Genomic DNA, 26,986 nt, shown 5'->3' on the forward strand with positions numbered 1-26,986 from the left:
TTAGCACATCGCGCTACGACGCCAGGGGTCCCGGTTTCGATCTCGGCATGGGCATGGATGTTTGTGAGTGTCCATTCATCAATTTCATCATAACATCACTCATCCCCATCTTCGCAAATTAGCCAAAAAGTGGCACAAGAAGCGAAGTAAAATAAAACAAGTTAATCAGTCGACCACCTCTTTTTAAACAAATAGCTACGCTTGATATGATCTACATTTTTAAGTGACGTCACCAGTAGAAAATATGTCACTAATGTATTTATTTTTGTGAAGGAAAGCGTAATTTCTTTGTTATTATATGTAATAATGCACCTTGTTTGTAATGTATATCTTTTGTTTATTGTTAATTGTATTTTATGCTACATTATGGGTAATTTAATGTATCTTTATTTGAGAGAGTGCACTATACGAATTTGTATTTCTAAACATGCATAGATGTCAGTTTTGTTGGTAGAATCTTTTTGTAAATAGTGAGTGATTCATCTGTACTTGAATCTGTGTTTTCGAAATAGTATAAAAGCGAGGATATCGCGTAAGAAATATCACACTTTCGCCACGGATCGACGAAGCTTTTAAACTTAAAAGGAACTCCTCGGTGTTGTGCATACATCCTGGTATGGTAGATCGGGGCGCAAGCTAGGCCTATGTGATCATAGGTACGCCGATAGCCATGCATTGATGCTATGCACAATACTGCAACCATTCTACGTTAAATAATAAAGTTAACCTAAGGATTAATTTGGAAATAAAAGGCTAAAGAGCAAATATTGGCTCAGTTATCATTGCATATCTCTTGGTGTGGTAGTTCGGGGCGCAAGCTAGGTCTATGTGATCATAGGCATGCCGATAGCCACGCATTGAGTTTATGCGTTTTAGTTGAGTCAATTCATCGACAAAGCAAAATCCTCGTCTTCGTCTCCAGTATATTTGCATTAACATTGCAATAAATAAAGAATAAAACCTTTCAGTTTATACATACTGCAGTAATGTGGTTTTATTTCTCTGTGCTGTGAATATTGTCTTTGCCTAACACTATCCCTGTACCTGAGAGGAGTCTGTGAACTTCGCCGAGTCTCATCGTTCACCGCTGATTATTATTAAGTTATTATTAATAAATATAATAATACGTTTAATAGTATAATAATACAGGCTTGAACGTATCACGCTTATATAAATAATCAGAAATAAGGTTTTGGCTCACTCAAGTGGTAATAACTTTAACTTTAATAAGCCACATTAGCTCAGTCGTTAGGACGTCTGACTACCATACGAAAGATGTCGACCTCCATGGCGGAGTTAGTCAACCTCCGTGACGGAGTGGTTAGCAGAGCGCGCTACTACGCCAGAGGTTCCGGGTTCGAGTCCCGGGTAAGGCATGGGTATTTGTGTTTGTCTAGATGATAAGAAACTGATAAACTGTTACAATTGAAAAGTGTAAAAGTGAGAAAAGGTGTGAATGGTGGGGGATACCTCCGTGTAGGGGTATTTCCTTTTAGAAAAAGAGTGGTTAGCACAGCGCGCTGCAACGCCAGGGGTTCCGGGTTCGAGTCCCGGGTAAGGCATGGGTATTTGTGTTTGTCCAAAACGTGAAAAACTGAGAATACTGTAAAAATTGAAAAGTGTAAAAGTTGAAAAAGTGTGAATGACGGGGGATACCACCGCGTAGGGGTATTCCTTTTAATAAAAAAAATAAAAAATAAAAAAAAGGCGTTAGGACGCCTGACTACCATACGAAAGACCCGGGTTCGATCCCCGGCGGGGGAAAACCGGGAATTTTTCCACCTGTTCAAGCGGCTCCGGCGCCCACCCAGCGTCGTTTATAGTGGGTACCTGGAGGAAACTCTGGGGGGTAAAGGCGGCCAGGGGCGTTGTGCTGATCACATCACCCCCTCCTTCGGCGGTGATCAAGAAAGTGTGGGGCCCTAACACCACACCCCCTATACGCCTTCATGGCGTGGTGAATAGAACAGGGGAGCACTTTACCTTTTTTTTACCTTTACCTCACTCAAGAGGGACTCCCCGGTATGGCACTCCACGAAAGCGTCCCCCCGGACAGTCCTTAAGCTTCCCCTAGTAATCCGTTTCAAAAAACAAAAAGGTTTATTAGTTTCAATTCAACACAATTAAAATATTCCATATTAAAGAGCGAGTCCGCGGCTGTTCAGCCACCTAACCCCAATGAATACATACGTATATTAATTATCTATTACTACATACCAAAAGAAACCTAGACAATAAAACAAGAGAAACAAAAGACGAAAAGGACAAAAAAGTAAGAACATTTGTTCCTTAGATTAAGTAATAAAAACATGTGGGAAATAATATTAGTTCTCCGCTATTTTTTTAAACAAAGTTATTTTTTCTTTTTTTCCTTTCTTTGGTTATTTTGCTGAAATACTAATTAAGTGAACTTCATTTCTGTTATCGAATGGGCAATATCTGTGTTCAAGCACTCGCGAATACAGATAGCAGCTTTCATCATATTCTAGCTCTGAACTTACTTGATTACAACTACTGTTCTTACTCATTTGCACAACCAACTTACGCGAAAAGATAAACACATGAATAGACACATATCTGTAGGTAAGATTAATATAAATTAAGATGATAATAAAAATATAAAAATATTTATTAATACACAAGTAAGGATAGAATATAGTAAAACATTGGTGAGATGTGGGGGGGGGGGAGGGTACATAGGTGAAATAAGAAGAGTAGTTGTAATCAAGTTAGTTCAGAGGTAGAATATGATGAACGCCGCTATTCGTGAGTGCTTGAACACAGATATTGCCCATTCGATAACAGAAATAAAGTTCACTTAATTAGTATTTCAGCAGAATAACCAAGGAAACAAAAAATAACTTTGTTCAAAAAATCAGCGCAGAACATCTTCTTTTTCCCACATGTTTTATTACTTAATCTAAGGAATAAATGTTCCAGGTGTTTTCCAAAACTTCAAGAATAAGATTTTTATGCGAGAGGTTATGAAAGTATAAACATCCTGACCCCCACTTTCCCCCACTTTCAAAGACATTTATTGAATGACGTGTTAATTGTTATAACAAAGTAGAATATCTATGTACTGCAGTGTATTAGCGGTATAAAATGTGAGAGAAAGAATAACAAGTTTACATGATATTCGTTCATCTGGTGTACAAGAGTATTCTCAAGGATATAATAACAAATTGGCAATCAATAATAATACATTATAATATATTTGTAATAATAGTTATTTGTATAGGGTCTTTCATTAAGAGTGATACTTTTTAAAATTTGAAAAAAAAATAAACCACTCAACGTATCGAAGTAAATTGTGCTTTATTTTGAAGCTTAGACATTGCAGTTATGTTCTGAAGAAAATATCGTTCAAATGTCCACCACGGCTTTGAACACACTGACGCACACGAATCTCCAATTGTTAATCACTCTGTCCAACATTAGTGGCGTTATGTCTGCGATAGCCTGACGAATGTTCGCCTCCAAACGTTCCAAAGTTCCTGGCTTGTCAGCATGGACCTGGGCTTTGATGTAGCCCCAAAGAAAAAATCCATGGGTGTTAAATCACACGACCGTGGCGGCCAATTCACACATCCACGTCTTGAGATGATCCGGTCGCCAAACTTCTCTCTCAGCAAATCGAGCGTAGCATCAGCTGTGTGACTCGTAGCGCCATCCTGCTGGAACCACATGTTTTCAATATCTATGGTGTCAAGTTCTGGCCACAGAAATTCGCGTAACATGGATCTGTAGCGGTTGCCATTGACGGTAACGGTTCTTCTGTCATATATCGAGAGAAATAAGGTCCAATGACGCCGCCACGCCACAAACCGCACCACACAGGGAGTTTTTTTGAATGCAATGGCACCTCATGGACCACTTGTGGATTCTTCTCGCTCCAATAAGGACAATTTTGCGTATTGACGAATCCACTAAGACAACAATGCGCCTCGTCTGAGAACATGATTTTTCCACTGAAATCAGGATCAGTGGAGCCATTGTGTGCGTCAGTGTGTTCAAAGCCGTGGTGGACATTTGAACGATATTTTGTTCAGAACAAAACTGCAATGTCTAAGCTTCAAAATAAAGCACAATTTACTTTGATACGTTGAGTGGTTTATTTTTTTTTCAAATTTTAAAAAGTATCACTCTTAATGAAAGACCCTTTATATTATTATTTCTAGTATTCAACTTCTTATACTAGCTCTGAGTACAAAAATTACTAACATCGCTCATGATTGGATGGAATCTGTATAATTGGAACAATTTCAGACCCCTCCAAGCATGAACATTTTCTAACAACGTATAAAATCCCTCTATTAATCTGTCATATTTCCGATATATTGTACCATGCGATACGACAGGTGAATTTCAGAGCCGTGCTTGTATGAATCCATACCAAGACGGGCAGTTCAAGTCCCAGTTTACAGCACAAAGTGGCGAAATATGTTAGAAATAGGTTAAAGGAGGTACTTTACGACTTGTTAAAAAATTTTCGAACTTTGGACGACGTGTAGCTCATAGCAAGAGTTCCAGTATTATCTGCGTGTAACATAAAACCCATACCAAGTACTCCAACATTGGCTACGAGTGACGTAATGCTCACCTCATTACTAAGCCCCGCGACAGGTTAAGTTTGCAGCAGGTTTTATGTATTAATCCACGCAAGAATGGCGATCAGCATTTCCCGTGCCAGTCTTGCCTCAAGATCCGAGCTGTTCATATCACAGACAGTAAGAAAATCGGCAGTATTGCGGCGGAACTATATTCTGCGCGCATGTTTGCGTCTATATATGCGAAAAGTTGCTGCAAACTTAACCTGTCGCGGGGCTTAGGAGTCATTACAACTAATACTAAGCGCTCCAAGATTGGCTACGAGACACGTACAACTCGTACCATGCGCTTTAATATTTTTCTATGAGTGATATATATAGCACATTTTATGCACTCCAACATTGGTTATGAGTAGAGCTCCGAAGTTGATGACCTACAGAAATTCTAAAAATGACCTATAGAATAACATTATGAGTAGAGCTCCGAAGTTGATGACCTACAGAAATTCTAAGAATGACCTATAGAATAACCTTAACATTATTAAAAAATGACAAACAATTTTTAAGGATGACCTAAAAATAATTTTCGCTCTTAAAATGAGAGCTTGGTTTTTTCATAAATTGCAACAGAGTTGTTGAATTATTCGATAAAATCCGAAAAAATGTTTGGTGGTTTAAACTATCGAGGCAAAGGAAAAAAAGCATAGTTTTCTTTATTTTTACTTCAAGATAACATAAAATACACCACAATACAATAGGTGGGCTTGTGCCCCCCCTATTGTGCGCAATCAAGGGCTCCCGGGGTTCGATACCCGGTGGAGGCACATAGTAGTTCGGATCCCACTTTAAACTGTAGGCCCAGTCCCGATTAACCTTACTGTGCATAAAGTGGACTTAAAACACAAAATCAATCAATCAATCAATAGATGGGCTGGGCAGCATCTGAAAATACGGCTGTGTTTCGCATGCATCAGATTACATTTTTTAATGTTTTGACTAATTTACTTTAAAACCACAGATTAAAGCGATATTAGTGGCCAGAAAGGGAACCTGAAAGTAAGCTTCACCCAAAGAATTTTAAGCTTCCCCTGATAGGAAAAATAAATTTACCACAATTAAATATATAATACACTGCCAAAGATTCAGTTAAAAATAATATTCTGTTCTTGCATTGACCATATTTATTATTAATGCCGTAATTGCTAGAGACCAAGTTAGGAAATTTAAATATGTAAGTTATGCTAGAAAATGCATTTATAATTCATTAAACAACAGGGAGGTAAATTAAGAAATGATAAAAAATGCAAGAAAAACTGGAAAAAATACCGAAAATGACCAAAAAGCCAAGAAAATGTAGGAAAATAAAAAAAGAAAAGAAAGAAAAATGCAAAATGAAAACTTTTTTCTCATTCTAACTGAAGTGAAACGGACTACTAACAGGTTTAGCATTATCTTAGGGGTCCAGAAAAAGTGTGAATTTTCATCAACTTACTAGCCCTCAAGAGTCCCAATATTGGTTACGAGTGAAACTCCTATTCAGCATACGACACGCATCACTCTCCGGCTAGTCCAGATTAGATTTCTGTTCAATTTTCAGTAAATACGATGTGACCACAACTGTCGATGCCTAATGTGCTCGGATAGGTTCTTTAATTCTTTTGCGATCCCACACTAACAGGAACTCAATAATTTGTGATCAACCTGTATGTTATGTCTAGCTTTCTCGTCCCATAAGCGTATACATGCAATAACTTAATTGAAAGCTATTTAAATATTAATATACAGTGTGAGTCAGATATATGGCTAAACGTTTGAAGTAAATGTAGTGTGATACTGTACAATTTAGAGGGAAATGGTGAATGGTATATTAAACTTGAAACTTCATTTCAGATAAGAGTCACGTGCCTGAAGGCCAGTCAACAAGGGATGATTTTGGGGTCCAATAAGGAAAAAAATAGGGAGAGCTGGAACAAATTTTATTATCTTCCTAAAAGGGTTCTTAACAACATATTAATTTTGCACCCCACCCCGGATTTGGCCGCCATCTTTGAAAAATGGCGCCCAAAATAAGTTTTTTGCAAATATCTCGCTTGGAAAGCACTTTACAGCAAAAGAGGTTATGATGAAAAATAATCTACATAAAATTCTCTACAAAAAGGTTATGTGCATTTTTGTTCTAAGAAGCAACGTTAGGGTGCTAGAGGAGCGAGAAATTTCACTTATTTTTCTCCACTCTATTTTACAAGAGCGAAAGACAAGGAAACTTTCTTACAAGGTAACTTGAGGGCTTATTTCTTATTATAATACCTATTCTAAATGTATGAGCCGCGGTAGCTCAGTCCTGTTGACCTCCGTGGCGGAGTGGTTTTCACAGCAGGCTGCAATGCTAGGGATTCTGGGTTCGAATCCTTGCTAGGACATGGATGCTTGTGTATGTCCGTAATGAGAAAAACCTAGAATATTAGTAAAAAGTGATATGTGTGAAAGTTGAGAAAATGGTGAATGACGGGGAACACTACCGCATAGGGGTATTCCTTGAGAAAAAAGAGTCGTTAGGGCATCCGACCACCACGTAGAGACCTGGGTTCGATCCCCAGCGGGGAAGAACGGAGATTTTTTTCCACCTGTTCAAGCGGCTCCAGCACCCACACAGCGTCGTATAAAGTGGGTACCTGGAGGAAACTGGGGGTAAAGGCGGCATGGTGCTGATCACATCACTCCCCTCCCTCGGCCGTGCTCAAGAAAGTGTGGGGCCCTAACTCCACACCCCCAAACTGCAAACCTCTGCGTGAGACGGAACAGAATTGCGTGGTGGGGGAAAAACTACTGTAGCTACTAGCCGTTTACAGGAGCTTGTAGTGCTTCGCGCCGCCCACTCGCTTTATCCCCTTCTCTACTATAATGCGCGCGGCCTTTCTCCAGATATTCCCCGGACAGAGTATAGAACAGTGCCAGGTTTTGAACAGGTATGTCTTTGCAATGTTCACAGATCACTGAACACTTTAGTCCAATTTTCTACAGCTACAAGGCCCCTTGTGGAACCTTGAAGGTGTTCACATAATAAAATGCGAAGAAACTCTGGTGGTGCAGCTTCCTTGTCTGTTGATACCATCTGTGAAACTTTCAGAGAGTGGTTCAAAGAGGATCTTAAAGAGAAGGCTTTTTTTGTTTTCCACATCCCTACCTCATCAGCTTAAATGGGTATGGGACAGTTTGTACTCTGAATAGGTCTTGTGATTTTTTAGTAAAATATTATTTTAAATAAAAACTCTGGATCAACTGGATACAATGCATCTCTCAGAAGTGACTGATCCAGTGATTATCTCTCTTATTTCATTCAAACTTGACATTTGCCAAATACTCAACATTGAAGACATTCTAACATCATGAGCAGCCGAAGGATTGGATTTCTTGTTTCCTGTTAATCCTGTAATTATTGACTTTATACCATCAAAACCAGGGAATGATGGGTGAGAGAGAGAATCACTGACAAAAGAACTGGAAGTCTTTCCTTATCCCTTGATATAAGAGACTTTCGTACATCGACATGCAGCTCATCTATTTTATCTGTGAACTAGTAGGCATGCCAAAAATCCACTTCGTTAGCATCGAGTCAGTCACTTCTTTCCCGTCCCCCACAACTCTTCATGGGGCACATCACGGCTCAGTCGTCATATCTGATCAGATCAGAGACCAGAACTTTTGTGATCGTGTTATTGTGGTTTGAATTATTGTTTTAAGTCTACTTTATGCACGAATAGGCTAATCGTGACTGGACCCACAGGTCAAAATGGACTCCAAACCATCAAATGTGCCTCCACCGGGTATTGAACCTGGGACCCCTTGATTAGATTGGCGTTTTATTGTTAAATAGCCCTTTTGGACAAAGTCAACATGTTCCTTTGGAGATACCTTGACTTTCCAACCAAACATATTATCTCCCGCACACACTAAACTGGCATGGTGCAAAGCACAGGAAAGCACTTTATTTATTTTTACCTTCCTACACACTAAACTATTTCCTATAAAGTACTGCATGCAATGATAAAAGCAATTGAACCATAAATGACAATCTTAAAGAAAGAACAAATGTAATAAATCCAGTTTTATAGAAGAGATATACTGCAAAACATCATGTAACAGGTGCTTCCTTGAGTTTGAGTTCCTTGCAAAACGTGGCGGGAAAATAACCTAAACTTTCTCGCTCATCTAGCACCCAAACGAAGCATCCTAGAAGAAAAATACACAGAACATTTTTTGTAGAGAATTTTATGTAGATTATTTTTTATTATAACCTCTTTTGTTGTAAAGTACTTTCGAAGTGAGATATTTGCAAGAAACTGATTTTGGGCGCTATTTTTCAAAGATGGCGGCCAAATCCGGGATGGTACAGGGGTGCAAAATTAATATGTTGTTAAAAACCCTTTTAGAAAAATAATAATTTTTTTTCCAGCTTTCCCTATTTTTTTTTCCTTATTGGACCCTCTTATTGACTGGCCTATACGTCATTAGCCAAGATGGCGCTGAACTTCTAGCAGCAAGTTGTAGTTGCAGCATGGTAATTGCATACCAGAATGATTGTGAGACTGGCGAGACGTGATTTTAACGTTACATTGTTACCGTCGACTGTGGGAAGTGGATAAAACGAATGCTTACATCAAATTCTTGTTTTGTTTAAGTCCATTGCTGTGCACACTGCTCTCACGATCATTCTGGTATGTAGTTGCCAACGCTGTAACTGTATCTTGTTGCTACGTACATGTTTAGCGCCATCTTGGCTAATGACGTAAGTTCGGGCGCGCGACTCTAATCTGAAATGAAAAAAAGAAAATGAAGTTTCAAGTTTAATATACCGTTCACCATTTTCCTCTATATTGCACAATAACACACTATATTTACTTCAAACGTGTAGCCATATTTCTGACTCACCCTGTACAATACAATGCATTATTGTGCAGATCAATGTCTACAAATAAAACCCTGTACATTAAACCCTTACCTGATCCAACCCTGTCCTTCTGCTCGGCGTATCCACTGCCCCATTTGTTGAGCGAGGTGTTGGTCAGATGGCAAAACAGATTGTCCAGATCGGATAGGTTGAACTTCTTTGTAGCGAATCGCACTATCCCCTCCCTGTAGAGATAGACGTTGAGGGGGCGGTACGAGGGTACGCACACATACAGGCGGAGGTCGAACTTGTACCCTCCGATGAGGAGAGGGTTGGCCACATACTGCTGGACCACGGCATCTGCGCTGTAGTTGAGGTCGGCGAGGTCCTGGAAAGTATTAATACGTTAATATTTAATGAAATTATACAGGGTGACCATATTTAAAGTAGTCAGTATTTCGGTTACCTCCTTTTTTCGCCAGTCTCTTGTACCCCAATTTGGGGATCTAGCGAAATGAGTTTCTGGGTTTGAATCCCGACCTGAGCATATGTTTCTCTGTGAGAATACATGAGATCATTTATGTAGTCGACAAATCGTAAAGCATTGTTTACATTTAAAACTTGCATATTTATGATGCCAGATGCATCACAGGTCTATTTACGAACTTCTGCCCTCCTTGCATAAAATGAACAGAAAATTACTTTTAAAGAAGCTATTTTCACCTCCACTATCAATAAGAATTACAATTCTGGAATTAGTATTTTTCTCCTTGCTACAAAATGAAAAATTACATCATCGGTGTTGATTTTAATATTCCTATGTACAGTCACCGGCAATAAAAATGGGACACACAGATTCTGAAATACTCGCTTCCCTGCAAGGCGTTATGTGTGTTGGCTAATTGTACAAGGCTGATACAAGTTGCCATTGAAAATTTGCTATGAAAATTCACTTGTCGTAGATTTAGCCAACGCACGCAACGCTTGAAGAGAAGCAAAATAATGATAAAGACAAAGAGAGAGAGAGAGAGAGAGAGAGAGAGAGAGAGAGAGAGAGAGAGAGAGAGAGAGAGAGAGAGAGAGAGAGAGAGAGAGAGAGAGAGAGAGGAGGAGAGAAAAAACGAGTACATCACGATTTGGGTGTCCCATTTTTAATGCAAGTGACTCTACAATTAACAGAGCAATGCCCGTTAGTCGAGTATTTCCCGTTGAATTTCGAAGCCATGATTTCATATTGAATATTTAGTATTTAAATTTAATATTTCATATTGAACATTTAGTATTTAAATTTAATATTTAATATTGAATATTTAGTATTTAAATTTAATATTTAATATTGAGTATTTAGTATTTAAATTTAATATTTAATATTGAATACTTAGTATTTAAATTTAATATTGAATATTTAGTATTTATATTTAATATTGAATATTTAGCATTTAAATTTAATATTTAATATTGAAGACATTCACTCGTGTGTTGCAATTGAAACTGGCAGTGTAGTTAAGATTACAAACAATTTGTGTATATTTGGGTAATAAAGTTGGTCACAATTTTCTACTGGCTCTAATCGGAGCCTCCTAGATAACTATACACTGAGTATACACGGAGTATACGCATCTCAGAGCCCCACTCTAATACAGTTCCTGGACCTACAGATTATCACATCTTTTGCCAAGTTTGTAATTCAGATTTGAAAATGTAAAAATTATAAACCAGGCCAGCAAATATTTTTATCCACTGTTCCAATGAATGAGAGACAGCCATTTCACATTTTTGGAAGAAGTTGTTCTAGTATTGCAATGTGTTTATCGAGTGTTCTCTAAGTAGTTTCTTTGCTTGTGAATAAATTTCATTGGAGTTGTCTATACTCCCTCTGAGTTCTGTTAATATCTCAGTTAGACATAATGTTGTACTGCATGAAAACACTTTCTTCAGAACAAGGAAAGATACCAAAAACTCCCCAGAGGTTACGCAATGAAGAAACTGAAAAGCTCGCTGAGATGTTTCTATTTATGTCCCGTCCGTATTACGTCGAACATGCCTCTAATTCAGAAGAATAAATGTGAATAAATTTTTGTGCACAAGTCGCTGCGCATAGGGGATAAAACAGGCAACCTGGATAAATTTACCTAACCAATGGACCCGTTGAACACCCCCCCCCTTACATTTGTACGCAGATCTGTATCTGTTAACTTGATTCAAGATTGCCAGAGACAAAGTTTTATTGTATTTATGTAAATAGTAAATAAATAAAAACTTATTGGAAGAAATTTCCATACATTTTTATTTCAAATAAGAAAAGGTATAAATCAGACACCAGTGGCCAGTCCGGGCCTGCTCACCTGTTACCCTGCCAACAAGGACGTATTTAGAGGGTGTCCAGGGGGTCCGGAGCCCCCCCGAAAGACTTATCGAGTATTAAAAATTAAGTATTGAAAATATTAACATTTGTTGCATAATCGATAGTTATTAATTTCCTCTGAACTTTTTAGAAGCCAAGGATTATATTGGGATCATACGACTTTGAAAGACATTACAAAGAAGATTTATGTACACTACTACTCAAAATAATATGCATAAAATTTTAATCAGAAACTTACTTTTCTCCAACTACATGTAACATCATTTTTGTTATTCGATAAATATTCAATTATTCATCTATTTTGAAAATACTTTTATTGCCAGTGCACTTGTTTTTATGTAAATAATTCCGATCTTAACTACAGGTAAGCTACGTAATGAATATGCGCTGCTGTATATCTATTCTTATACAGTCTTTTTACCTATTCGTGTAATGATAATATAATATTAATTTATGTATTGTAATTAGAATTAATTTGATTTAATATAATTATTTTAATTTAAACATTATTATTATTATTATTCCTGAGACACTTGGTTCGGACACCCCCGAAACATATTTCTAGATACGTGCCTGCCTGCCAACCTAACTGAGAAGTCCGATCTGGGGTGTTCCACCAATGACCAGTTGCAGGTCCTAGAGGACCACTGGAGGGGCGTGTCAGACCCTTTACTTTATTTCGCGAATTGGGAGCGGTCTTTCCCTTATTGGTACGACCGTACTTTATTTTAGCTCGATGCACATACCCTGAACAGCGTGATTCCGCGCCCTTGGCTGCGTCCGACGGGTTTGCAGATCCACACAAAGTTCTCGTTGTCCTTGTTTTGGCGTTTGGAGTACTCGGACACCAGCTTCGTGTACTCCAGCGGAAGATTATAAGCTACAGGGCTGCAATAGAAGAGAAGCTCGTGAGAACAACTTTAAAAAGTACACTCACCCGCAATAAAAATAGACACCTACATCCTTAAATACTAGCTTCCCTACAAGGCGTTATACGTGTTGCATAACTCCACGACGATGAACGAATTTCAATAGAAAGTTCGGGCATCGACATAGAGTGAGGCAACGTACGCAGAGGGGCAAGTAATACGACCTTTATACGACCCGTATACGCCTACTATACACACTATCAAGTATCCTTACTCTGAAACTAGTTCACACAGGGGGCTCTCCGATTGCGTAGCGATATCCTCGTCGCCTTGCAGTCAAGGGGCCTCGGGTACGATAACCGGTGGAGGCACATGGTGGTTCTGATCCCTCTTTTAAGTTGTAGGCCCAATCCCGATTAGCCTTTCTGTGGACTTAAAACAAAAACTCAAACAAAATAGTTTATACCGGTTTTGAGATTTTTTTCTGTGTACTACATTGTATTTTTTTTACTCCATACACAGTGTGTTATGTAATTCTTTAGTGTAACTTTAATTATACATTTTTGAACTAATTAATGATTTATAATTAATAATGCTCAGATAACTATGTAAACACATGTTTCTCTTTGTTAATATTTTCAGACTAAATCAGTGAAATGTTGTCGTTTCGTGCCTAAAAACGTGAATTTTAAAGTGCACACCCACTCCACATGTATATTTAAATATTCCTGGTATTTTCGTATTTAATACACATTTTTATTCTTTTTACATATATAAACACACCAGAATGTATGACTAATAACAGAATACATTCAGTTAGAAAAGAAACGAGCGTAATAAAACCGACATTCTTCTGCTTATGTTTTTAACACCACAGAGGATTGCGATCGACTAGAGCCTTTCGAACTAACTACTTACTAACAAAAGGGAAGCGTCTGCCGTGTAAACCTGAAACGTCAATGTTTACTGAATCTATATGTGAACACTGAACAGCAACATTGTGTTTCTGAACTGAGCATTTAATTTACTTCGACGTAAACCCTGCTAAAAATGCTGAAGAGGAAACCCCATTGGATGTAAACCTAAAGCATTTCAAGGAGGAATTCTAACTTTGAATTTCTGATGAAAAACGAACCTAATTTGATATATCGTATGACCCTCCCTCTTTCCCATATGAAGAACTTGACCTGAATCCAAGATGGCGGATTTCAATATGGCGACCATGTTCCGGTCATATCCTAAAAGGTAGGCTCCGTCACCCCTTGCTGGTGTACTCAAGATATTTAATTTTTCATTTCGTTTTTGAAATAAAAGGGTGTTCTGTGACTTTTTGACTCACCCTGCAGAATTCGTCGATAGTCATCACAGCTTAGACAAAGAGGTCCTTCAACTTGCAAAGTGATTTTTGAGATTTTTGTGTAGAGATTCAAGGTCTCCGGCCTCTTTATGTTTCAATATATTACTGTCAGATGCCCACGAGGCGTATCCAGGGGGTGGGTCTAGGAGGCCCAACCCCCCCTCCAATTTTGAAAATGCTATGGTTGATTCATAATTCTTCCTGATGGGACACATGATGTAGCAGGTATAGAACAGTTCTCTCTGTGTGCATGGTTTCTGAAAATAATATTCACTAAATGTTTTTTAAATTTCACACTGAGTAGTGATATACCTTCTGGAAAGATAAACAGGGCAATCTGATAGGAGACAAGGAAGGCATACTAAATAGATGGGCAGAGTTTCTTAGTGAACTGTTGATTGGAGATAATAATGAACAAGAGAACGAAGATATGGGAAATAGTCAGGAGGAAAGAAGCTTGACGGTAGAAGAGGGAGAAGAAAAGGACATGCAAATGGAGGACACAGATCGATCAGAACTGATCAAACCCCCTTCGAGAGAAGAGGTTACAGAAGCAATTGAAGAACTAAGGAACAATAAAGCCCCAGGAGACGATAACATAAACGCTGAACTGCTGAAGGCAGGAGGAGACATCATAGTGGACAAATAAGAACTGCACAAACAAATATGGGAAGAGGAAAATGCCACAACAATGGGGATCGATACCAGACAGCAGAAACACGATTTCTAGAAAAACATGATTCACTGTGGATAGTAATTACAGTATAACCTCGTTAATCCGGACCCCTATAAGCCGGACTTAGCTTAATCCGGACAGGCAAAAGAAAAAAAACAGAATGCAAGGGTTTAAATGTGGCTAGAAGTCAACAAGAGAACTTCCTAAAGAACAGGTAGTCAACCACTGATGAAATTCTGTTTCCCGCAGACTTTGTACTGTATTGTATAGTGTATTTAGGCCTATGCCCTTTAAATACACCATAATAAACGTGTTTTGTTGCTATAAATGGAGTTTTAATCCACTTTCTACTGTTCTTTAGGTTATTTCAGCTAATCCAGACTTTCGTTAAACCGGTCAACTTATCTCCCAATTAGTCCGGATAAACGAGGTTTTACTATAGCTTTTTTGAAGAAAACAATGGTAAAATTATTTGATTACGTTCAATATATTTAATACGTAAACAATGAAAAAACACTAACAAAAAGCATGTAATTTCATGGTAAAATATCCGGTCGTTGTGCAACACTGCAACAATATCGGTAACCGCCCCTGAACGATACTAAAGCAAATATCAGAATATTGCGATGGCTGTATTTTCTGAGCCTCTATATTTCATACTCTAGGGAAGATAACCGCTGGGTATCGTCAACATCTGTTTTAAATCCACTAAATACCCAGGACTCGACTTAGAGCTTAAATGTGCATCCAAACCACTAAGCTACGTGCCAGAAGAGAAGAGAGACGTCACTCACCTGAAGTCGTACACGGAACCGTACACCTTGTTCATGCATCTCAGATATCTGACAAGGCAGTCCTTCCTGCAGATGCTGGACCCTTTGGGAATTCGGTTGACGAACTGAAAGGCATTTGGAATTAGCATTTCAACTTCCCATGTTTTTTGTAAGGGATTATAATACAAGGAACATTCAAATGAGAACCTTAAAAGTGAGACAAAAATTACAGGACAGACTGTAAACAGATGAAATTTACATGATGAAGTATCGACTGTTATTTACAAAACGACCTGAAGGCTGCAACACTGATCAAGTGAGCTTCACAACACTATTTACCTCATCTTAAAGATGGCGCTTCCTGCATATACATGCACCAGCGAAGAGCAGTGGTTTCTTGTCCTCTGGAAGCCTAAAACATATAGACATTCTACGGCAAATGAAAATTCAATGCATGCTTAGCACGTTAGCAAGTTTACAAATAGAAAAGGAAGTTTGACAATGGCCTCAGTCTGCACGCAGATGGGTGGAAATACCTTCGCAGTGGCTCATAAGTAGAGCCCGGATTTTTATGTAATATCAAAGTACAAAATATGTACATAAATATGTAACAATAATTGATAAAATATGTACCTAAATATGTGTTGTCAAAATGATATGTACCGGTAGCTAAATATGTAATATCGTAGAATATGTAATATTAATAATAGTCGAACATCCAAGCAATTCAAGAATTCTGCTAGACATTTTTTTTATTTGAACATATTCAACGTAATTTTATCAGTTGTTCAAATTAAATTTTTTAACAAATTTATAAACTCAAAAAAGCACAGCAACGTGCACATATTTAAGAAACCAATTTTGTCAACTAATAATTACTTTTCACAACGCAAATTATTGTAAGATATGTAAATATGTACGAGAGCTCTTCGTAACTTCCGAAACAAATTGTAAAAAGAAAAGCATCTACAGAAAGAACAATCGGATGAAAATACGTAGCTACTTTTGTACTTTTTTGTACAAGGGAACATATTGTGTAACTTGCTACGTACACGAAAGTAGCTTTCTTGTCCAACGATGCCAAGTTCCTAGGTGCTTTGCCTAAATCTAAAAGCGAAACGAAAATATGTAACCAGAAAGGGGAGGGGAGAGAAACTGCAGCATCTTTCGATAAATAACAGTTCCAGTATTTTTTTTTTTGTTTTTGGTATTCAGCCTGTCTCTCGACTTGGCAGTCAATTTTAGGTGACCGTATGCCTTATGCATCCCATTGAATAGAAAATATGACATCACATGAGATACAAATTTTCTTCATTATGTTTCAGAGATCGAAAATCTAGGGAAAAGGATCAAGATAGGAAAAAATTGCCACAATATGTTGTTTTATGTAAAGTAAATTAGCAAATATGTAAAATATGTAATATCCTGGCAAATATGTAAAAATATGTAACATAAAACTTATGCAAAATGATTTCAGTTACATAATTCATTGACTTTTTTCGTGTTCAAGGTATGTATCTAGAAAGGAATAGAATATGTAATTACATACAAATCCTAGCTCTAGTCATAAGTGACTGCACATAGATTCCAAACATTCTTCTTCGTGAGGAATACAGGGACTAACTCAGACTTGAAAATAACTGTGAATCAGCCATGGGTCTACGCTAAATTGCACTAAACTTGGGCAACTCTGCATGCAGATATCTACTAGATAAAAAAACGAAAACAAATTAAGGTTTTTCATTTGACTCTTCCTCGTAATAAGGTGTACTCTTGAGTTGCGATTTTTTCCGTTTCGAGCAAAATCTTTATGAATATATCCCATAATATTAAGCACTCATAATAAGAGCCCAGATGGTTTTTTAGAAAAAACCTTACATTTGTAAATGCTTTTTTTCAGTTACCGCAAAAACCCTGCATATACGGATATATTTGTTCTTTTTTAGCTCATACGATTTAGCATGTAATAAATGTAAAAGTTGCATTTCTGAATTCTTCTACACACGCTTCTTAACTGTACACTGCTGTTTCAAAAATGAAAGAAAAAAAATTACATTCCTTACAGATCATGATTGGGTTTGATTATAACATGATATCTCAAATTTTCCACCTTGAAATTCCTTCCGTTTTCGGCAAGAATATTTTTATGCTAAAAAAAATAGCTCTACTTCTCAAGATGCAATTGGACAATATTTTAGGGCAACAGTATCGAACACGTCAGGGTCAGGATCATTTATAGAGTATCCATTGCAATGTTTTCGTTTCTCTTTCAAAAAGAGTAATTGTTGAGTGTTCCCGCGAGAACGAGAAAAGTCATGTGAAGAATAACAGAAGTGACGGAAAGCAATTTTAGTAATGGTTCTTGTCTCTAAAATATGCAAGAACTTTATGTAAGAGCATTTATATATACGTGTACAATATGCGATTATCAACAACTTTTAAAATATGCATTTGCAATATGCAGATTGTATAACTATCCGGGTCCTACTCATAATAAAGGAGGTAGAATGTGAGTTATGCAAAATGTTTGTTTATCCATTCATTAATTCTTCATTCAGCTTGTGCCGGCTCGGAGGAGTGGTGAGTTTTGATCTATTCACTGGAGTTCCATGGTTTGAGTCCCGGTCTAGGGTGTTTTTCATAATATCTTAATTAACTTTGTCTAATAAAATGTCTTTTTCGTCCATGTGTGATGATCAGATGAAATCTCTCATCACAATTAGCCAAAAGATGCGCAGAAATGCGACGTAAATAACAGAAATAGGGCCTCCCGGATGGCGTAGTGGTAACGTCGTCGCCTTGTAATCAAGGGGTCCCGGGTTCGACATCCGGTGGAGGCACATTGCAGTGTGTTTCGGATCCCACTTCAAACTGTAGGTCCAGTCCTGTTTAGCCTATTTGTGCGTAAAGTGGATTTAAGACAAACATATATATAACACATATATAACAAAAATAAATTAAATCGGACTGTTCACAGAAATATTGTAGGTATATAATAAGTAGGTATAACATCCAATTGTATTTTTGTTATTTAACCTTGTTTTCTGCCACTTTTGATCAATCTCGACGATGAGGATGAGTGATGATCAGATTAAATTGATGAAGAGACACTCACAAAGAGCACCCTTGCCAGGACTTACATATGCCGAGCCAGTATATATAATTTACTTAAGCAGTATTACATCGTACAAGTTGTACTTATGCGAAACATCTTCCATTGCAATGAAGGAACAGAATATCTCACAGGTTTACAATGGACGGAAAAAATCATCTCTACCAACAGCTTTATCAACGTAGAGATATCTAGCTACAACTTTGAACATGACCATAATAATATAATTGATTTCAGTGGCGAAGCGTGGTCTTAAGAAGAAGGCAAGCAATGCAGCACTTCAAAAAGGGAGGGGAGGGGGAGAATAAGTTATACAGCCCATTGACCCAGTTTTCCTATGAATAATAACAAAAATATATCCCCAACTTCTCTCTTCATGCTTATTTCAAAATTCTTGGTCACGTTATTGATATAATACAATATTTGCTATTACTTACATCTTCCAGAATACTATTTGAAATATCCATGTTTGTTTTGGTAAATTCGCAACACCCAAACAAAAGGGTCATGGGTCATTACAACAGGAAGAAAATGCACGGTTTCGTTTTTAATGCATCATATTAATGAAGATAGTTTTTCTAGTTTGATTGCATTTAGAACTTAACGTTTTTGCTATTTTCAGTTGTCAGAAGAGTTTCATTGCTTTCTTCACACCCAAGTTCTATCCAAAATACCATCAGTTTATTGAATTAGTATGGAAACTCACGATAAATGTCGTGTAAGTTATTTGGTAGATGTCAACATTGGCACTGTAATTTGAGATGAATGAGGTGGACAACAGCCAGTTGTTCTGCAATTTCCAATGCTCCCCACTGCCGGGGACACTATGTTTGTCTTACCCACTGTACGTTAACATTATGGACACGTTTTACAAATCGTGAAACTTAAAGTAATGCTTTAAAGTTTGTCTACATGCTATTTGGAAAAGTTATAATAATTTATTTCAATAAACAAAGCAAATATTCATTTTCGAGATTGTGTTAACACTTATATACTTTTTACTAGTAGGGTCTGCATCTGCTTGGTTCGGCTATTTTCGAGAAGCCGAAAAGCTCCGAAAAGCAGAGCTTTTTTATTAGTGGTTTGGGGACCGTACCTTCACCAGCATTTCACCCTTCGCCATGTGAGTCTTCGGGAGCGTTGGTTTCCCGTGAATCGCGGCAGAGGCTGTGGTGCTTGCCAACGGACTACTGAGGGAGTTTGCGGTCGTAAAATTTCGCTAAATCGAGTGCGATAGAAACTAAATAAGGCAATCAACATTATGTACATTAAATAACATTTTAATAGTGCACTGCTTGTAGTATATCCTTGCCAATGCTTGATTTGAAAATTGCTGTTCGCTCGCTACGGCTACTACCTGCCAGTCCTTGAGCTGCTTGCAGTGGTAGACAGGGAACCCGCAAGTCCTCCACCAGAGATTCCACTCCTCTCGGAAGAAAGCGGCGTCGTTGTACTCACGCCAACCTCTCTCAATGCACACCTGCAATCAAAACGAATAAATGACAATACAATAACAGTACAATTCTAGAAATTATCTCAATCTACTTTCTATGCTGATCATTTTGATATCTTTCTTATTTTATCAAATCTATATACAGGGTGTTCCTAAAGTGATAGCATAAACTGAAACTGTGAAAAGTACTACACGATAATAAACAAAAATAGTCTCAGTAAACATGGATCGCAAACAAACCGTTTGCGAATAATTGCGAATGTTGCGCCACGGGTTTATGTATACACACACAGACAGATAGAGAGGGAGTTTATTTGAAGTCGGTGCCACTGATTATATCTCTGTACAACATATTGCGAAATTTATGTCATGCGAGAAGGAAATTGATTTTGCGAAACCAAATATACATCGTTGCGTGACTAACATTGCGAATGCGGATTATTCGCGGAACTACCCCGTACCTAATCATCGCAATTTTATGCTTCTGCTGCTAAATATCATGCGAGAATGCAGATTACCGCAGGTCGTGTACGATGTCACGTGATTACAGACAGCCTGATGAGCCACGATGTCATCCGCAGACACAACACGCAAGCCACAAATTGGGTGGACGTCATCTTAGAGCATGATTATAAAAACATTAATTGTTGGTAGATAGTAAGAATGAAGACATTAAGAAATGTCCGGATAATGATTCATTAATATTAGACAATGTACAATAAAGTGCAATTGCAACTTTTAGATAGAGATGAAAGTGAAGTTCTTTACAATGTGACAAATATAGTACCATGTAATATAAGTGTGATTAAATCACAAGGAACCGTAGACAGGTTATAGATATAATCTACATCGAGGGAGTGAGAGAGGCGGAAGGCTTCGTCGGTTACGTTCCTGCAGTGGGAAACTTCTCGTATGCACATGTAGACTCCAGAGAGAGCAGCGGTACTGTAGCGTTGTAGGAAGGGCGGAAAAAGAGTGGATGAGAGAGGCGGGAGGCTTAGTCGGTCGCGTTTGTGCAGTGGAAAACTCCCTCGTCATCTGATTTGTGAGTAACAGTGCAGTGTAGTATGTAGCAATCATGGTAGAAGAAACAGGATGTGGTTCCGTGAAAATGAAGGAACCTCCACACTGAGTATTTTTCTCCTCTCAACGCAAGCGGCTCCCCAATCCATCTATTCCTCACGGAGCGCTCGCTGGGCTCCACAAATGCGAGCGAGACGCTCAAAGTTGTTGTATAGTTACCATTTGTTCAATCTCCATGTTCACGGAACCTAATAAACATTTGATGAAGAATAAGAAAAGACTGTCTGCATTTTTCAATAATTAATGACTGGACACGTTTCAAGGTAACAAAATTCACTCAGGATAACTTGTAACACTGAAAAAGTATTGTTATTTGGAAAATGTGTGTATTCATCCGCACTTCCTACCCTAGAAACTTCTGATGTCTCTGAAATTACAATATGAATATTGGAGAATGTCGAAATCCGATGGTCTGCATTTTGTTGATTGAGTTTGTTTTGAGTTGATTTTTAACAGAGAAATGTTAATCTGGACTTCATCTACAGTTTGAAGTGAGATCCGAACCACTGTGCTTCAACTGGGTATCGAAACCGGGACACATTGATTACGAGCGACGACTTTACAACTTAGTCATCGGGGAGGCTACATGTCTGAGCTTTGTGGAGGTGATAATTACAAATCTAATACCACGTCTCCATATATTTAAAAACTGGCTTAGGACAAACTGGATCAACGTATTTATCTGTTCATATCAAGTCAACACGTGTTTAACACGACCACTTTCTTTCTGATGCATAAGAGCACAAGATATATACGTTTATCTACCCATTCAAAATTGTTACGTTCCCACAACTGCGGGGTGCGAGTGGCTCGACACTGTATCTGTAAATAGACACACGCAGTTGCAGGAACTAAGCTAATTTCCCTCAGCTCCTGTAGTCAGCATCACGGGAACTCCAAAGGTCCGCACTGGAACCATCTCAGGTGGGCAGAAGAAAGACTCGAACCACCGGATATAGAATTTTATCTCGTTTTATTATGGTAAGTCAATTTGTGTCCATCGGGATAGATAGGAACGGGAGACTGAGAAACCGAGTAATTGCGGTTTTTGTATGTGATAACTTCTTAAATATCCGCCTGAGATCGTTCCTAAGAACTTTACTCAGTATAGAAAACCTGCGGAGTGTGAGCGACTTAACACTAGGCCTGTAAACAGACTCACGCAGGCGCGGATACCAAGAAACAACTCCTTTTGCAATGAAATTTCGGCGTATTTATACCCGATTTCTGTACTCTCGAACCCCTGACTAGCAAGTTATGAAGACAAAATATTTCTTAAATTATTGTACCATAAAATGTGCAGTTTATACATAAGTTAGATTTGATAAATTATCCAAAATGTTCTCATACATCTTTTTCAGATAACAAATACTTGTACATCGATAAGTATAAAATAAAAAAAAACTTCCGCCATTTGTTTCTTACATAAAGGTTAGTACATCAACATCTTTCTAAATTTTAATTGGTGTTCATTCGATTACGTCATAACATTAAGTTTATCGGAACAATTAGCTCTACTATTTTGATTATAATATATCTTTTAGTTTTCAACTTGGCACATTATACAATTTTGCTTTCTTTTTTATATACATGATTCAACAAATTTATCAAATTAAGCAAGGCATAAGAAAAATAGACATGTGCAGTTGATTTTGTACATACGGAAGGAACATAAAGTTTCAGTTTAAATTAGCTTCGACACGCACATCGGATTGACTGATCCTTTTATTTCGAAATAAGGTCACCGATTATGTACATCAGTCACGGTTGCATTCGATCGCATTTCACAGAGAGAACTTCTTCGTTCATGCACTCTGGAAATTGAAGTCGTCACGTCAGAGCAGAATGTGTTCTGACTTTCCAAATAAAATTCTCTCATGTGACAATGTATGTCAGTATTCTACTGCTATAATACTGCGACTACGCCAGCCTCCGTGGCGGAATAGTTAGCACAGCGGGATACGATGCCAGGGGGTCCAGGTTCAAATTCAATTTCAAATTTTCTTTATTAAAGGGCGAGGTTCAGCCTGTGGCTGTTCTCCCACCTAACCCCGTTTGACATTTACCTAGTGTACATAAACAAAATCATAAAAAAGAGAAGAAAATACAATAAAAAATGGTTACAAGGAAAGAACAAAGACGAGATTTAAAAAAAAAAAATCCTGGGCCTGTTCATAGTAGTGTCCCTTCATTAATTTCATTCTAGCACCCCATCCTCGTCTTTACAATTAGCCAAAAGTGGTAGAAAAATATGAAGTAAAATAAATCAAATCAAAATTTTGAAAATCAAAATTAATATTGCAACTATGAGTACTTCTTACAAGGAATGTGTCTCTATATTTTTTCATATTATGACTACCAGAATCCTATGGATAAATTTCGTATTGATGCATTTGTGTGTAAAGGAATTGAAAACTAAAAATTGATTTTAACACCTTCAATGGTGATTATAATCTTCCGGATTTGTTTACTAAAATGTTTATGCGTACTCTGAATATACAATACAAGTTAACAATGTTCCAATTCAATTCTTAGAAAGAATCTCTTAATAATATTTATTTGAATTTTCTCTTCAGTCATTATATTATTCTCTCTCGCCCTCAGTGTTTAATCTACCACTTTCCTCCGGGGGATGATATCGAACTTCACTACCATTCCACAGCAAACTGTTGACTGAACAATCGTTCAAATAGCTGTAGGAAGTTGAAATTTGTTACAACAACAGAAGCTTACATCTTCCTGCCGCCCTACACATGTCCATTGTTGAATTTCAATCAAATTGTATTATAAATGTTTAGTTAGCAGTTGTCAAAACGGACGATAATATATAAATCAGTTCAGTATTTTAACTTCTCGTTATAAAGTGGACTGATTTAATGCTTATTATTAAGAAAAGCCAGAAAAAGTACGTTCTATGTTAAATTAAAGTGCCAAATTTCTTAGCTGTTTTCCAAATGCTCTGCTAAGGTATTGAAATTTTCGGGGGCGACTTTTCTATTTCCGGAGGGGATCCCCCTGAATTCATCACTGCTCATCATTGCTCGCTCTTAGTTTGGTTTGGCTTGATTTGAGCTTTAACTCAACTTTATGCATAGAAGGCTAACCGGGACTGGACCTACAGTTTAAAGTGGAATACGAACCTCTATGTGCCTCCACCGGGTATCGAACCTGGGACCCATTGATTACAAGACGACGACGTTACCACTACGCCATCATGGAGGCCCTGCTCGCTCTTAGACTGTACTGTAATATATATATTTAACGATTTTGATATTTTATTATTTTTTTCACTGTACGCGTATGTTGTGAAACAATTAAGACAATCACTCTTTAACGGTAACGTAGGATCTGACAAGACTCTAGTGAAAGTTAATTGGCATTCTGCTTATAAAGGGTGTTCCGTATAGGAAGCCGATTTTGAATCGAGTGGTATTGTTTTGTTTCGAGGTTGGCAGACCTGTTCTTACCAATGTTGGCATCTGTTGTCATGCCGATTAATGTAGCCTCAATTGTTTTGACTCGTTTGTTGTAGTTTCCTTCCGAAAATCCTCGAATAATCCAGGAGCGTGAAATCCATCCAACGGCTGAGAACGACTGTGTGGTGTGGGTTGTGGCAGGTGGAGTGTGATCTTACACCCTGTGATATCTTCTTATGGGGGTTTGTGAAATCACAGGTGTACGCCAACAAACCACGAACCCTTTTGGAACTGAAGGCGGAAACCATACGGGTGATTGGAAGCATCGGGCAGACATCTGCGAGAGGGTTATCAATAATTTTGTGGAGCGTATAAATGCATGCAGACTCAGTAGGGGTGGACATATGCCTGGCATTGTCCTTCATACGTAAATGGGAGATGTTACTGCTTACATATATGTGAAATATAACCATTTTCATGATATTTTCCCTATTTTTATTTAATTTTCTAATTCCGCGTCCTATACGGAACACCCTATATGTACTATAAACAGCGTGCGATGCGGCGTTCCACACAACAAAAAGGCCAATTTCAACCAGGGTCTTATTAGAAAGGACCCCTTACACAACAACGCAATAAACATAAATAAGGCTCAAAATATACAAATCCCAAATAAGGACAAACGCCTTTAAACGCATTAAGCTAACCCACAGTAAATACTGGGAAACTGGCTGAAACTGAAGAAAATGTTAAAAAGGAATTCGTGTCTTTTCATGGGGACAAAATTCAAAATATTCAACTGGGGCCTGTCAGACTCAATGTTGCCAGTTACGGGAGATTTTAACCACGTTACCAGGTAGGGGTAAGACTTTTCACCCACTTTTGAGTAGTGTAATATAACTAAAAAACTAAAAATTTCCTGTTGTGATGTTCTGTAGTAAATTAAAACACCATTAAGCCTTGTTTCCATGATAACCAAAAACTCAATATGCTGTCAGAGTGTGTACATAGGAGAAACGAAAAAGAGGCTGAAAGACAGGTTGAAAGAACATAGGGATGATGTACGACTTAAGAGAGAGAGAAATGCGATATTTAAACTCACGAGAGAAACAGGACATGACATAAAGTGGGATGAGGCTAAACAGATAGGAAGGGAGAAAATAATACTAGTGAGAAAATGGAAAGAGGCCAAGGAAATAGAGAAGACAGGTGAAGAAGACACAATGAACTGGAATGGGGCTCGGAAGATAAACAAAGAATGGAAGAAGGTGTTAGAAAGAGTGGATAGGAAAAGAGCGAAGGAGGAGAGAAGAAGGAAGAATAATGAAGAAAGAAAAAAGTTTAAAAAAGGTAAAGTGCTCCCCTGCGCTTACCACCACGCCATGAAGGCGTATAGGGGGCGTCGGGGTAACGCCCCACACTTTCTTGATCCGGTCGTGAGTGGGGATGATGTGATCAACATCACGCCCCTGACAGCCTTTACCCCCCAGGGTTTCCCCCAGGTACCCATGTCATTCGACGCTGGGTGGGCGCCGGGGCCGCTTTCAACGTTAGAAAAGTTTCCGGATTTGAACCGGCCGGGGATCGAACCCGAGACCTTTAGCATGGTAGTCAGACGCGTTACCGACTGAGCCATCGCGGCCACGAATGATGAAAGAAAGGATAAGGAAAAAGAGCGTGAGATAAGGAGTACAACCACGTTCCAGATGAAAGGAAATGTTTATTTAAATCGCCTGTCAGGTGAAACAACAGTTGACAGGACAAGGTCACCTGCTGGAACACCTGGAAAGGAATGTTCAAACAACTTTCTAATAATCTTGTGTCTGGAGGGGAGTGATTTTTGTGTATATGTATATCTTCCTGTTTTGTATCTTATTTCATTTGTATTTGGTACAGAGTCTGAAGAAGACCTTGCTAGAAGGTTGAAACGTAACGTTTAGTTTACGTTTTAAAATAAACTAAATTCTGCCTTGGTTAGCATATTGAGTTTTTGGTACATTAAAGTCTTCTCTACACATCCAAATGTGCTCCGTTATTCAGAAAGAAACAAGTCTCGGTTTGATGCCCCATATACCCATTTACAAAAATGAAGGACTCGATGGTCGAGCGCGTTAAGTGGTTGACTATCGATTTTGTCACCGAAGTTTCCGTGTTCGAGTCCCTGTCTGGGGGCATGGGTATTATTTGCAAATTGTTTCTGTATCAATTTTTTTTTCATAAATCTTCCCATTGTCGGGATTAGCTGCAAGTATCCATATTTACAATGATTAATGCTCACTATATAAGCCGTTAAAATGTCAAAATATGCAGAGTTTGTTACTGAGAGTACATTATGAAAAGTAATAAAATGCTACAAACATACAAGCGAAATGGAGCAAATAAAATCGCAATAAAAACAAGTCATCACCAATATTCATCCTTAATTCGCGAGATAACGTAGAACT

The 26,986-nt window shown here is 38.0% G+C and overlaps 1 protein-coding gene across 3 annotated transcripts in view; it reads right to left on the bottom strand.

The window, feature by feature from the left end:
* The window catches only part of LOC146000093 (putative tubulin polyglutamylase TTLL2), a 216,575-nt gene that overhangs the window by 1,937 nt on the left and 187,652 nt on the right, over nucleotides 1-26,986 (bottom strand). For all 3 annotated transcript variants that reach the window (XM_083137428.1, XM_083137427.1, XM_083137426.1), the window contains exons 3-6: nucleotides 19,948-20,070; nucleotides 15,500-15,603; nucleotides 12,550-12,691; nucleotides 9,550-9,826 (exon numbers count right to left, since the gene is read on the bottom strand). In XM_083137428.1, the coding sequence (XP_082993554.1) occupies nucleotides 9,550-9,826; nucleotides 12,550-12,691; nucleotides 15,500-15,603; nucleotides 19,948-20,070 (646 nt within the window). The remainder of the gene's footprint in view (nucleotides 1-9,549; nucleotides 9,827-12,549; nucleotides 12,692-15,499; nucleotides 15,604-19,947; nucleotides 20,071-26,986) is intronic.

The sequence above is a fragment of the Lepisma saccharinum genome, chromosome 16 (genome assembly GCF_977018435.1).
Source record: "Lepisma saccharinum chromosome 16, izLepSacc3.1, whole genome shotgun sequence".
Lineage (NCBI taxonomy): Eukaryota > Metazoa > Arthropoda > Insecta > Zygentoma > Lepismatidae > Lepisma > Lepisma saccharinum.